This window comes from Chrysemys picta, chromosome 1 (genome assembly GCF_011386835.1).
Source record: "Chrysemys picta bellii isolate R12L10 chromosome 1, ASM1138683v2, whole genome shotgun sequence".
NCBI lineage: Eukaryota > Metazoa > Chordata > Testudines > Emydidae > Chrysemys > Chrysemys picta.
This window is the reverse complement of record NC_088791.1, coordinates 243,943,995-243,959,695: the sequence shown is the minus strand read 5'-3', so window position 1 is coordinate 243,959,695 and position 15,701 is coordinate 243,943,995. Positions and strand designations below refer to the sequence as shown.

The window sequence follows — 15,701 nt, the reverse complement described above, 5'->3', positions numbered from 1 at the left end:
ACACAATGCAGTCAACCTGTGGAATTCCTTGCCATAGGATGTGGTGAAGGCCAAGACCATAACAGGGATCAAAAAAGAACTAGATAAATTCATGGAGGATAGGGTCCATCAGTGGCTATTAGCCAGGATGTGGAGGGATGGTTTCCTTAGCCTCTGTTTGCCAGAAGCTGGGAATGGGCGACAAGGGATGGATCACTTGATGAATACCTTTTCTGTTCATTCCCTCTGGGGCACCTGGCATTGGCCACTGGCGTAAGACAGGATCCTGGGCTAGATGGACATTTGGTTTGACCCAATATGGCCGTTCTTATGTTGAAAACAAGGGAGGAAAAAGATTATAAGTAGTGTTCCATTATGCTTCTGCTTGTTGAATTCTTCATTTGTATTTAATTATTGCTTACAGTTTAAAAGTTTAGATAGTGTTACTACCTAGCGTATCATTAAAGTCCAGTTATCTTTCTTTTCAGTTTATAGGTGAAGAAGCAGAACTGGATTAAACTCAGAATTAACTTGGGGATAGGAAAGGGAAATACACATGTCTAGGCTAAAATACTAGTAAACATTAGAATTAACTTCTTACTAAATATTTTCCCTTTAAGGTACTCTTCAGATTAGTACTTCATTTGGAATCTATTTCATGTAGTGTTACATAATACATATTCTTCCTTGAGTTACTGCACATTTGGATCCCATTTAGCGTCCATGTGCCCCAGCATAGGTGTTCGGAACATTTTCACTAGCAGTGTCCAGTAGCAGTGGTCCATGCGCACTGTATGCCTCCCTGCTGCACCCTCATAGGGCATAAAGGGCACAGCAACCCCAACTGCCTTAGGCAGTGAGTTGTAACAACATAAGTGTCCCTTTGTAGTAATCTTGTTACTTAGCATTTAGTCTGATAGTTGGTAGTTAATTTGTTTAACAAGTGCACTAACCTACTACCTATACTGTTTAAATTAGCTTGTTTGCAGTAGGTATGGGGAAAAAAGCAATTTATGGCAGAGCCCAAATCTCTGGGCTTCAAGACAGGTCCCTTTGTAGGGGGGTTGTTCTTGTGACTGACACCTACGACAGGTGCCTTTACTGTCTGGTTGAGCAACATATTGTTGCTAAGTGTGTAATTTGCAAGTCCTTCAAGAAGCACACGCAAAAGGAGAGGCAGTTCAGCTTTTTCTTATGGAAAAGTCCATGAGAGCTATGTCTGACTCGGAGCATGAACTTGGTACAGAGGCTTCTGTTTCATTGGCTTATCTCGCCAATGCTCCTGTCACCAGAAATGTGACAGCTAATTCAGCAGCATTTAAAAAGATGAGATTCAGAAAGGTCAATCAGAGGAGGCAGGGACCCCTGTTGTTAGAGGACTGAATGACTCTAAAGGCCTGGTCTATACCTAAGTTGATCTAGCCACAGTTGCCTAGGGCTGTGAAAAGTTTCATGCCCTGAACACTAGTTATGTCGTCCTAACCCCTGGCATAGACACTAGAAGTCAATGGAAGGATTCTTCGGTCGACCTAACTACAGCCTCTTGGAGAGGGGGATTACCTACATCGATGGGAAAACGCCGTCCATCAATGTAGGAAGTGTCTACAGGAAAGTAGCTGCAGTGCTGCTGTTGCAGTGATAGGGTAGACATACCCTAAGTCAGTTTCCTGGCGCAAAGCCTGTCTCCGGTGGCAGGAGCAAATAAGAGGTCTTCAAAGGAGCCCTTACTGCTGGTGCCGAGAGAGAAGAGGAACTGTTGAAGGGAGCCATTACTGTCGGTGCAGGAAAGAGTGGGACTGAGACCTACCATGTTGCACTGCATTACAGAGCTGGTACAGAAACCTGCTTCTTCATCTAAAAGATCCCAAGAGAAAAAGAATTCACAGACATCTGCCTTCTTCCTTTTTGGCACCGGCTTCAGCAGCACTGTCATTCTCAGCATCACAGTGAGGACAGACTTCTACAGTGCTTCCCTTGTCGGCATTGGCATCTTTGAATTACAGCCAGCAGTTTCAGCTCTAAAGGAAGGTTCAAAGCAGAGAGGCATCTACAGCGCCTCACTGTAGGGACCTCTTACAACTAATGACCTCAGGGTCATTCCAGAACCTGAGTCACCACTCCTGGAGGTTTTCCTGATCTTGATACCAGACAGATCCCCTCTTCAAAAAAGAAGCAAGCGTATCTATAATGAAAATTTATTTGAACCAGCACAGAAGTACAATTAAGAATTTGAGTCCCACTCAAATCCTTCAGTCTGCTGTCAAGACTTCTACATTAGAAGTTTCTTCATCCAAAGACTGACTCCTCTGCAGACTCTGACAGGAGTCCACCACTAAGAAGGAAATCACATGGATGGAAAGAAAATAATTCTAGGGACGCATATGTGTTATGCTCATACAAAGCACAATGGATCTTTATAGAGGAAGGCAAATACACAGCATTTGTTGAGAATACAACAGTTAGAATATGACACACACACACACACACACACACACACTCTCTCTCTCTCTCTCTCTCTCTCACTCTTCTGACAGTGATGTTCATAGTTACCAGTCTGTTGTAGCTCGAGTCAATCTAATGGCCAGTTAGATTGAGCACGAGTTTGGAGCTGGGCTCTTCTCGGTCGCAATCCGATGCTCCTGGAGTGTGGCAAGGCGAACCCAAAGTCCCATGGCCAAGCACCTTGTTCTTATAGGTTTTTTTTCCTCTGTTGAAGTCTATGGATTTTGCTGTGTCAATTTGTGACCGGTTACTTCTTAATTGGTGTAAACATTTCAATACACCTCCGAGAGGGTCATTCTGTCCTTTGTTCTGATTTAATCAGTTGTCCTTAGGGGAGCCAGCCTTCACCTCAGGGTCGTCAATCTGCCCTTCATTATGGATGTCTGTTGATGATTTTTTGATGTCCTTTAAGTCTCTTCACTCCTCCTTTCTTGACCATCTCGCTATAACAATGGCCTTCACTCTAAGCTGATGATTTAAAAACCTTTCAGGACTTATTGAAGCATATGGCAAAAACACTAGAAGTTCCTTTGGAGACAGTTCAGGAGAAAGGATATAAACTTTTTGATATTCTACAGTCAGTATCCCAAAACAGGGTTGCACTACCTATTAACGAAGGAATATTGGATCCAACAAAAGATCTTTGGTTGAGCCATGCTTCCATTTTAGTTACTGTAAAATGTGCTGATTATGGCTATCAGGTGCCATCTAAAGGATTTGAGTATTTTTTATACACATCTGGCTCCATCATCACCCAAGTTCCCTCTAAGCTGCGTGGCTGCCTAGCAGTCGATCACGTGCCGTGCAGTTCAGGTGCCCATCCCACGCACTGCTGCTTGCTGTGCAGTGCGGGGGGCGGGCGCACTGATGGCAGGGTTTCCCCCCCCTCCCCCCATCCCTCTACCGCATCTCCACAGAGTGGCGGGGGCAACACGACAGGGCTCAGGAGTGGGACGTGGGACGGAGCTTGCTGGCAGCTACTGCTATGTCTGAACAAGCAGGCTTCAGATTGGTGAGTGACAGTCTACTTAAAGGGGCAGCACGTCTCTCTCTCTTTCACAATGTCTCACACACATACAGTGTCTCTCTCTCTCTCACTCACACACACACACGCACACACACGCACTCTGTCGCTCTTTCACACACGCACACAGTCGCTCTCACAGTGTCTCTTAGGCTAGGTCTACGCTACCCGCCTGAATCGGCAGGTAGAAATCGACCTCTCGGGGATCGATTTATCACGTCCCATTGGGACGCGACAATCTATCCCCGAATCGACACTCTTACTCCACCAGCGAAGGTGGGAGTAAGCGCCATCGACGGGGAGCCGCAGAGGTCGATTTTGCCGCCGTCCCTACAGCGGGGTAAGTCGGCTGCAATAGGTCGAATTTTGCGCATCTTAAATCGCCCCCCCCACCCCACCCCGTAGTGTAGACATAGCCTCACACTCACACACACACTGTCTCTTACACACATGCACACTCTCTCATTCTCTCACTCACACTTTGTGTGTCTCTCACACTCACTTACCTCCCAACACATACTTTTGTTACTTCCTGCAATGTGCATATATTCTCTGTAATTTTATTCTTTCAAAGTGCGAATGGTCTATGCATTTCATAATTTTTATTTCTCTCAACACTTAAATGTAATTCTTTGAGTAGTAAGTTCTAAAATGCCTAACTTATCCTGGCTGGAGTAATTATCCCTATGGTAACTTTTAAAATATATATGTTATAGCTAGGTTATTTGTTTCTACTGGTGGTGCACATCCACACATTGCCTCAATATTGGTGCTCATAATGAAATTAATCCTGCACATGGATGGAAAAAATTCAAGGGAACATTGATTCATCACTAAATCTGCCTCTAAGGAGAAAGAACCCAAGAGACTTTATCTTTTCAGAAAGAAAATGTACTCTTCAGCATCTTTACAGATCAGGAGAGCAAATTATCAATCATATTCAGATAGCATGGCTTATCTGCAATGGTACAGAATGTCAGCGTTTAAGGACAATTACCCTCAAAGTGTAGAGAGGAGTTTAAAGCTACTTGTGAAGAACGGCAGTTTATTGCCCTTCAAAACCTATTTCAAGCAGCATTCGATGCTGCTGATTCAAGTGCTTGTTCAGTTGCTACAGTTGTCATAATGTGATGGTTATCTGCCTCAAGTTTACCAAAAGAAGTGCAAGCGACTATTGAAGATTTGCCATTCGAAGATCAGAATCTGTTTAGTACCAAGACTGATGAATGTCTGCATTCATTAACAGACTCAAGTTCCACACTCAGATCATTTGGTTTGTATGCTCATCCTTTCAAAAAGAGACAATTTCGTCCTCAAACTTAATTCTCCAGATATAGGAACACTCAATATCTATTTTGTTCATATTCGCAACACTAGAGGTCTCTTCTGAACAATCTAGAAAGAGATCTAGATATCACAAGATGGCAGCTCCACTACCCCCTTCTATAACTACTCAGTTGGTCAGACAGACATCAAATTTGATGCAATAATCAAGGATCTTGGACTAAATCACAAAGAGGTATAACATTTTACTACACCCTTTGGTTTCCATCTATTTTATATCCTGGAGGCTTGGATAGCAATCACCACATTGCAATGGGTCCTTCAAGTAATAATAAGGGATGGTTATGCCATTCAGTTTCAGTCCCTGCCTGCTTTCCACCCCTCTTCTTAGTCCCTTTTCAGGGACCATTTTCATGAGCATGCCATGCGTCAGGCGATAGATGAACTGATCAAACTAAGAGCAATAGAGTTAGTAACTGAGGAGTTTATTGGAAAAGGTTTCAATTCTCCTTATTTCCTCATACCAAAAAAGAGAGGCAGCTTACATCCAATTCTAGATTTGGGACCTCGACAAGTCCATTCAGTGTGCCACATTTAGCATGGTAGCTCTCACTTCTGATATCCCTGCGCTGTATCCCATAGATTGGTTCGTTGCCCTCTACAGGATGCTTATTTTCATGTGTCAGTACACCCCATGCACAGAAAGTGTCTACATTTTATGGCTCTGGAGGGTCATTACCAATTCTCAATACCACCTTTTGAAATTTCATTAGCATGGTGGATGTTACAAAGTGCCTACAAGTAATTGCAGCCCATCTATGCAGACAAGGGTTGAATATTTACTAGGGCTGTTGATTAATCACAGCTAACTCACGCGATTAACTCAAATAAATTAATTGCGATTTAAAAAAATAATTGCTATTAAAAAACTTAATCGCGGTTAATCGCAGTTTTAATAGCACTGTTAAACAATAGAATACCAATTGAAATGTATTAAATATTCTGATGTTTCTACATTTTCAAATATATTGATTTCAATTATAACACAGAATACAAAGTGTATAGTGCTCACTTTATATTATTTTTATTACAAATATTAGCACTGTAAAAATTATACAAGAAATAGTATTTTTCAATTCACCTCATACAAGTACTGTAGTACAATCTCTTTATTGTGAAAGTGCAACTTACAAATGTAGATTATTTTTTTTGTTACATAACTGCACTCAAAAATAAAACAGTGTAAAACTTTAGAGCCTACAAGTCCACTCACTTGTTCAGCCAATTGCTAAGAAAAACAAGTTTTTATTTACATTTCCAGGAGATACTGCTGCCTACTTCTTATTTACAATGTCACAATAAAGTGAGAACAGGCGTTCGCATGGGATTTTTGTAGCTAGCATTACAAGGTATTTATGTGCCAGATATGCTAAACATTCATATGTCCCTTCATGCTTCAACCACTATTCCAGAGGACATGCTTCCATGCAGATGACGCTCATTAAAAAAATGTGTTAATTAAATTTGTGACCAAACTCCTTGGAGGGGACAATTGTATGTCTCCTGCTCTATTTTACCCACATTCTGCCACATATTTCATGTTATAATGGTCTCGGATGATGACTCAGCAGCACATGTTCCTTTTAAGAACACTTTCACTGCAGATTTGACAAAACCCAAAGAAAGTACCAATGTGAGATTTCTAAAGATAGCTACAGCGCTCGACCCAAGGTTTAAGATCTGAAGTACCTTCCAAAATCTGAGAGGGACGAGGTATGGAGCATGCTTTCAGAAGTCTTAAAAGAGCAACACTCCAATGCGGAAATTACAGAACCCAAACCACCAGAAAAGAAAATCAACCTTCTGCTGGTGGCATCTGACTCAGATAATGAAAATGAACATGCGTCGGTCTGCACTGCTTTGGATTGTAATCTAGCAGAACCCATCATCAGTATAGATACATGTCCTCTGAAATGGTGGTTGAAGCATGAAGGGACATGTGAATCTTCAGTGCATCTGGCACGTAAATATCTTGCAACGTTGGCTACAACAGTGCCAGGGCTTGTAATTCACTATAACCCCTAGATCCCTTTCTGAAGTACTCCTTCCTAGGCAGTCATTTCCCATTTTGTATGTGTGCAACTGATTATTCCTTCCTAAGTGGAGTACTTTGCATTTGCCTTTATTGAATTTCATCTTATTTATTTCAGACCATTTCTCCAGTTTGTCCAGATCATTTTGAATTTTAATCCTATCCTCCAAAGCACTTGCAACCCCTCCCAGCTTGGTACTGCCCACAAACTTTATAAGTGTACTCTCTATTCCATTATCTAAATTATTTATGAAGATATTCAAAAGAACTGGACCCAGGTCTGATCCCTGTGGGACCCCACTTGATATGCCCTTCCAGCTTCACTGTGAACTGCTGGTAACTACTCTCTAGGAACAGTTTTCTAACCAGTTATGCACCCACCTTATAGTAGCTCCATCTAGGCTATATTTCCCTAGTTTGTTTATGAGAAGGTCATGCAAAACACTATCAAAAGCCTTGTTAAAGTTAGGGTATACCACATCCTCCATATCTACAATGTTGGTTATCCTGTCAAAGAAAGCTGTTAGATTGGTTTGACATGATTTGTTCTTGACAAATCCACGTTGACTGTTTTATCACCTTGTTACAAACTAGATGTTTGCACATTGATTGTTGATTATTTGCTCCACTATCTTTCCAGGTAAGAAGTTAAGATGACTAGTCTGTAATTTCATGTCTGTAATTTCCATGTCAGTGTTCTATTCCAATAATATTAGATTAACTCTTATCCTTAAAGCACTTGGCATTATTGCTTCAATCGAAGTTCATTTGGCAGCATTTCATTCCATATCTGTATTTCATCCTCCAGTAGAGGAAGGTACAATCTTCTCTCTTCAGTCAGTGAATAGATTTATGGAAGGGCTTGTCCGCGTTTTTTCTTCCTGTGAGAAAGATCACTCAAATATGGGACTTAAGTTCAGTGGGTTTTTTGCTTATGGGCCCTCTTCTCTCTACTCCCCTCCCCCTTTGAATCTCTCAAATTATCCTGTTTCTCTGCTATCACTGAAGGTAGCATTTCTGGTGGCAATTACATCAGCTTGTAGAATAAGCGAATTACAAGCCCTAATGATAAATCCTCCATTTACACTTTTTCACCTGTCTAGAGTAATGATGAGACTGCATCCATCTTTTATGCTTAAGGTACTATCAGATTTTCATATCCATTCATTCACCAGTTTTTTTTTCCAAAACCTCATTCTTCACCTGTTGAATATAAATTACATACTTCAGAATTGAGAAGATTGCTGTTATATTACCTAGATAGAACTAGATCTTTTTGTAAAACTTCAAGACATTTTGTTCTGTGTGGTAATAAATCAAAAGGGATGACTGTTTCATCATAAAGACTTCCAAAATGAGTATCCAATTGTATTAGAACTGCTTATGATATTAGAAGAGTCCTCCATCAGAGTGCAAGCTACATCAATAGCATGCTTAAGTCAGGTTCCAGTATTGGAAATATGTAGAATGGCTACCTCGTCTTCAGTGTATATGTTTACAAAATGTCATTTGTTAGTCACCACTTCAAAATCTGATGCCCGTTTTGGAAGAACCGTTGCAATCTCTTTTCAGATAACTCTTAGCTTCCACCTCCTTTAAAAAATGATTGCTAGCTTATCACCATAAGTGGGATCCACATGTCCAGTAGCTCAAAGAAGAAAGAAAGGTAACTTAGCTAATAGTAACTACTGTTCTTCAAGATGTTCTGCACATGTGCATCCCACAACCCATCTTTGCAGTTCAGTCTTATGAATGAGGATTTTGGTCAGCGAAGGAACTGAGTGGTGATTGTTGTCGCTGCCCCCTTTATGCCCTGGGACCTAAAGGGCATATGTGCAACACCTACTGGACACTGCTAGTGAGAATGTTTTGAACTCTTGTCCTGGGGCACATGAACGCTATAAGTAGGATTCATGTGAGAACATCTCAAAGAATCAGTTACTGTCAGGTAAGTAACTGTTCTTTTTAAGTTTTTTTTTTTTTATTTAAAGTTTTTTTTTAATAGGTATACTTATAAAGTATCATACAATTAAATGCTTTTAAGATTTCTGCAAATTATTAAATATTTACATCAAGCAAATATATGAAACTTCCTTTTTTTCCTTATTTTTTACAGCTGTCATTTGCCGATGCTCTATATTGGACTAGAATATGGTTTGACCAACAATTCAAAATTAGCTGAAAGATTTTTCAGCCAAGCCCTAAGCATTGCACCTGAGGATCCTTTTGTTATGCATGAAGTTGGAGTGGTTGCATTTCAAAATGGAGAGTAAGTTTGCAAAAGGAGATAAAGAAAGACAGTACTACTAATCTATATTCTTTTCCTAAATGTAATGTTGTAGCATATATTTTGTTTTTATATAATAATCTAATAATAAGCCATTTTGAGCTACAGAACAAGAAATTGCTTATGATTCTAGTTAGTTATTATTCACCCTAAACTCTTACTTATCAAATTAGTTTCTCTTCTAATAGGGTATTTTATCTGGTTTGATGTTTTAAGGATTGAGTCGGGAAAGAATTGATACTTGGGAATGAGGCACATATAGAACAGCCAGTCATCACATGAGGTATTCATTTGTGCAGGAGATTCCATGTATTGAAATGGTATTTGTAATGTCATACAATGAAGCATTCTTTGTTTTTGGCAAATTGGGAAGTACCAAGATGATTCCAGAGAGGGGAACAAATTTTTAAAAGGTGTATAAGGTTACGGTTTTGATTGTTATCCATAGCCTGGTTATTGGGAACACTTAACATGTTTCTGGGCTGTACTCCATTTTAATTTTTGCTCTGTAGTTTGGCTTTAAGATCATGCACCTTTGTGTGCAAGATGTTTGTCACAACTGCTTGTATTTCACCATTTAATCAATGTGAATGAATTTATCTGTGCATAAATAGTGTAAAAGATAACTTTTCTCTCTTTCTAACATAGCTTATTCAGCTTTGTCATTAAGAAGGGACTTTTGAATGTAAACTGTGTGATAGATACTTTACTGGAATTACCAACAATTTTTTTATTTTTTATTTTAGCTGGAAAACTGCAGAAAAGTGGTTCCTTGATGCTTTAGAGAAAATTAAAGCTATTGGGAATGAGGTAATTTTTAATTAATGGGTACTTCATTTTATGTCAATGAACTATTTATTAAAACTGCAGATTCTCATATTATATTGCCTTATGTAATTGGATTGTTAGAATAAATGCAGTAAGTTCTGAGACATTGTCCACCCCAATGATATAGACTGTGACTTAAAACCTTAGCCTATTATCATTAAGTTCTGCCATCCAGTGTTTTCATATTTTTACATCATGCTTATCAGACATCCTTTTTACCCTTTCCAATACCTAGAACAACAAGCCTTCAGCTGAAATTAAAAAGTAACAGATTTAAAATGTATTCCTACATGCCTGTGGCATAGCTGTTAGCAGAATCCAGATCTGACTCCCAGTTGTGTGCCTAAACTGTTAGACTATGCTCCATCCCATATGAATTCTCCAATCACATATGAAACTCAGTACAGCAAGGTATTGATGCAGATATCTTAGTTTTTAAAAAAAATGCTTAGACATGCATAGGAATAAGAATAGAGTTTGTAGTTACGGTATCTGTGGTAAAGTTACAGCTCTTCTTCCGATGCTTAAGAGCATAAGCTAAACACCGTGACCAGAAAGGAATTTAAGGATTTTGGAAGCTTAGATATTGGCATTGTGTGGCCAGTAAATGGACTAATTATTTCAGAGCAGATAAATTTAGACCATGGAAGAAAAGGGATAAAGCCAAATGGGATATTTAGTATTTGCAATCATTCTGTCAAGATCTAGTTTTACTGAAGGTCACTTCTACACTGCTTGTTGATGAACCCAGCTGTGCTAATAAATAGTAAAGGGTTAAGTTTGAAAGTGCAAAGCTAGCATTGAATTTGTAAGGTAAAGATATCATCATTTTTGTGTTTGCCACCTTGTCCAAATAAATGTTATCACTGCAATTTTTAAGGCTGTTTAACTGGGATGGGGGCTGGAAGAACCTGGAAAAGATAACTAATATGGGGAGGAAGATTCACTTTAATAAGTAAATGGTTTCATTGGACAACATGTTTGCTTATTTTACCTATAAAATTATATGTAGCTAACTGTTTAATATAAAAGGAATTTTAAATGCCTGTCTTCAAGTTTTCATTCTCCATGAATGAACTGCCTTGTTCATTTACATGCTGATTTCTCTCTAGTAATTGAACACACGGAATTTAATTAAAAGCTGTGAGGTTGATATCATTAGGTTGGATGTATTATTTTGCAGGTAACAGTTGATAAATGGGAGCCTTTATTGAACAACTTAGGACATGTGTGCAGAAAGCTCAAGTAAGTGGAAAATGTGAAATGTTTTAAAGCTACATTTACCTGGTATGTTAGAAAAAAGTTTGTTCTTCTTGGACCCATTGCTTATTTGCAATAAGACTTTACTCTATCAAAGCAATGTAAGGGGGTCGTCTTGTAAATCAGAATGAGGCCACCTAAATCTGTTTGTGCACATTCATTTGCAATGTGTTTACACATGGACATGGTGTACAGACAGAGGATGCCTCCTGTATATGCAATAATTTATATAAAATTTTAAGTCTTACAATTATTTTATTAGTTGATAAAATTTTAATCATTTGTGCTCAGATCTACATTTTAACTGACTTCTGCATCAATATTGAAGTCCTTGCTTATGGCCAGATTCTGCAGAACAAGCTGCATCAATGTGAGGGTCTTCCTGTGCAGACTGTTTTCCTGGATCAGAATGTGACTTATTACTCAAGCCATAAGGACTGTAGAATTACTGTTGAGAATGGCAAGTTCAAGGTTTGCAGCCATCTTTCCACCCATGTTTAGAAGCTTTACTACAGATTTGCTGTGAAATAAAATACCGTATATACTCGTTCATAAGCCGAATAGTTTTGGTAAAAAAATGACGCATCAAAGAGTGGAGGTCGGATTATAAACGGGTCTACACCAAAATTTGATGATTCTAAACTCTATGGAATCATTAAATTGAATATCTAATACATTGTCATTTTGTTTACCTGGAGTGTTCACAGGCATGGAGACGCTCAGCTCCCTGTGGCCACGGTTTGTTGTTCCCAGTCAATGGGAGCTGTGGGAAATGGCACTACTTCCCGCAGCTCCCATTGGCTGGGAATGGCAAACCGCGGCCACTGGGAGCTGAGGGGCTCCATGCCTGTAAACACTCCAGGTAAATAGAACGTCCAGGCCTGCTAGCGGCTTACCCTAAAGGGCCAGGAGCCAAAGTTTGCCAACCCCTGAAATATAGGGTCGGCTTATGAAAGGGTCATACAGTTTTTGCTATTTTTACCTATCCATCTTGGGGGGGTTGGCTTATAAACGAACGGGCTAATGAACGAGTATATACGGTATGAATACTTTTCTGAGATACAAAATAATACTTGAAATAAATGTAAAATCCAAGGACAGTTGTAAAACAAAATCTGAGCATATTTTTCTCAACAATACATCCGCAACGGACCAGTTTTTAGAGATATTTATTTTTTTAAAATGTTCGTTGATGGTAGGACTATTCCATATTTTATTCAGGTTATGTCCATGACAAAATAATGTTACAATACAAAGTACATATGGGAATTATATCTTTGTAGCAGACTAAATAATGAATTATATCAGACTAATATTTTTAATAAAAATTAAATTAATAAAAATGTTTGCAGTTCAGAAATGTATTCATATCTATAATTTTTAAAATCTGATTTTAATATGTAACAAAATAAAATTATATTTAACTATGAACAGTGCTATAATTCCTTAATTGGCCATATGGTTTATAGCTATTGTGTTTCAGAATCATTAATGTGAAAGCAATTAGAATGGAGAGAGACTCTGAAGCTGCACTATTGCTTTTGGCTTCAGTGGTAATTACACTGTTTACAAGAGCTGCCAATTAGTCTTCATTTTCCTTTGGAAATAAGTATATTCTGTGTAATAGCTGCCCACTTTGCCAAAGCAAACAAAAGGCCATGCTGCTGGGAAACTAATCATTATACTCCTGGAGGAATTCAGTGCCAAATAATTAAAAATTCTGCAACAAAAGAATAAAAATTCTGCACACAATATTTTAAAATTTTGCAAAATTCTGCATATTTTATTTGTCAAAATAACACAATATAATCACACCAGTTTCAATTATTTTTGGTTATTTATTTCAAAATACCTGTCAGCAAGTATGTGTGTAACAGTACAGACAACAAAAAAGATTCAGGAAATGTTTTTTGACAAATAGTTTCCTTACTAGGCATATTAATAAAGAACTCTGAGTAATAATTAATTTAAACTACAATACAGAACTGTATTTCCTGCACTCCTCAGAAGCAGTGCAAAGGCTTGGGTGAGTCAGGGGTAACAGAGGAGCTGAAACAACGAGGAGTCCGGTGGCACCTTAAAGACTAACAGATTTATTTCAGCATAAACTTTCGTAGGTAAAATACCCACTTTTTCAGAGGAGCTGAGGGAGAGGGAAGTAAATTGCTGAGAAGGAGCCTGGGTGTAAACTTGGAGGGTTGTTGGGTATGGGTGGGAAAAGTATGGAACAGTTTTAGGTTTTTTTGAAGGGGTGAGGGGGCGCATCCCCATGCAGACACTGGCTGACCCTTAGCCTCTCCCATTCAGTCAGGCACATCTGCCCCTGTCCCCATGTGTCTCTGTGCCCTCACCCAACCAGTCCCCTGTCCGTATGTAGCTCTGCACACACACACCTATCACCATGTGGCCCTGCACCTCCCTCCCCCTGTGGCCCTGTGCCTCCACTCCCATTCAGCCACTGCCCCAGTCTGTCCTCCCCCACTAGCTCTTATGAGCCTGTCTGAACCCCATACCCCACCCCCAAGCACCTCACAGCCCTTGTCTCCTGACTTGGCCTGACAAGTGCTGCCAAGGCAGTTTTCTCTCTTCCCTCGCTGCGGGGCGCTGCAACTTTTGTTCTGGCACCACAGCGCCGTCTGGTGGGCAAAAGACAGAACTGCAGCAACATTTTGTCAGAAGCTTTTTTTCTGTGCGAAAAATTAGAAATCTGCGAGGCTCATTAAATATGTGCATGCGCAGTAGCACAGAATTCCCCCAGGAGTATCATTAGTATAATTATAGAGGGTTTTTTTCAAAATCCTTGTTTCAGTTAATAACACTTTTGTCTTGTTAAATTTCCTACAATAAAAAAATTAAAAATATTTACATCACATTTAGAGCAGCCAATACTGTATTCTTTGTTCATGAGTCCATGTGTTTAAGACATTTTTCTAAATACTGTAAAACATTTTTAATGCAAAAAACCATTTTAATTTAAAATTAAATTGACAGACTACAGTGAAATGCTACATGCTAGAATAGATATGAATGTTGTATAGTGTGGAAGGCTTGGTTGCACAGCGAACAAATTTTATATTTAATTGTTAATTCTCTAGCATTTCTGACAGCTTTACATGTTGCTATTTAATACAGTTTTATATTATAGAAATCAGAGTTAACCATGAAAACAGATGTAACTTTTCTGAATAGAGAAAATGCTATCTAACAGTCCTCTAAGATTTGTGATATCTGTGTTTTAATTATAGTAGCTTGAGATTCTTGTAGTAATGACATCCAGCTGTAAGCACGTGTGCTTTTGTATGTTTCTTGGGTTCTGAATGAATGATTGCAATACATACACCGCTACCTCGATATAACGCGACCCAATATAACACGAATTCGGATATAACGCGGTAAAACGGAGTGGCGCACTCCGGTGGATCAAAGCAAATTCAATATAACGCGGTTTCACCTATAACACGGTAAGAATTTTTGGCTCCCAAGGACAGCATTATATCGATGTAGAGGTGTAATTTGATTCATGGATGATTTTAATTTCAGGAAAAGCTGTCTGGTATTTGAAGGGAATTATGGGATATACCTAAAATGTTCAGAAGCAAAGTAAAGAATTGCTTATATCTTGTTTCATTTGAAGGTTTTAAAATATCTTGAAAATCCTCATATTCCCCATAACATCAAAATATCTAATTTGATAAATGCTATGTTCTTGCCTGCCTCTGGAAGGCAGAATTAGAAGCAAAGTGGAGGTAGCAGAAATAGTATTTTCTGTGCAGCACCTGAAGATTTCCATAAAATGCCTGCCACAACCCCAACAATGTCAGACAATCTACAGAAAATGCTTATCTTCCTTAAGCTTTCCAGTTCCTCTCCCACCCCAAGCAACAGTGGCAGCATGATTGGCTCAGTTACACTGCCATTCCCATCTCTAATGTAGCTGTATCCAAGTGGGGAGGGAGATAATGCTGCCTCAAGCAACATTAAACCTCTACAGTAGTTTGCCACATAAGATAGGATCCTCTTCTATGGGAGGTGGCTGCAGGAAGCTACTGCATCTTATATCCACCCCCATGCCTTTGCGGATGGCAACAAATATGCATATGTGGCAATTTTAAATTAAGCTTATCTTTAATAAGTAGTAAGATGTTCTTTCCACACACAGGATTTAAATCTAAACAGAGAGTACTCTTTTCATGAAGATTTTTCATACACTTCAATTTTTTTAAATCTTAAATGTGAAGGGATATGCTGTATAAGGGAAAATGTGGTGGTTCTTCAAGGAGTGTCCCAGTGGGTGCTCCACTTTAGGTGTCTTGGCGTCCTGCTCTTGTAATCAGAGATTTGTAGTAGCCATCTTGTGCCGCTCCAAGTGGTTACATAGTGGAGCGCAGCCAACCATCCCCCAGTTCCTTCTCTACTGCCTTTGGCTTGAGTTGGAGCGACAGCAG

At 39.2% G+C, this 15,701-nt stretch overlaps 1 protein-coding gene across 1 annotated transcript in view; it reads left to right on the top strand.

Moving 5' to 3' along the window:
* The window catches only part of CDC16 (cell division cycle 16), a 68,184-nt gene that overhangs the window by 29,910 nt on the left and 22,573 nt on the right, over positions 1–15,701 (top strand). Inside the window, exons 13-15 of the mRNA XM_005295917.5 lie at positions 8,998–9,150; positions 9,915–9,978; positions 11,180–11,241. Coding sequence (XP_005295974.1) covers positions 8,998–9,150; positions 9,915–9,978; positions 11,180–11,241 — 279 coding nt within the window. The remainder of the gene's footprint in view (positions 1–8,997; positions 9,151–9,914; positions 9,979–11,179; positions 11,242–15,701) is intronic.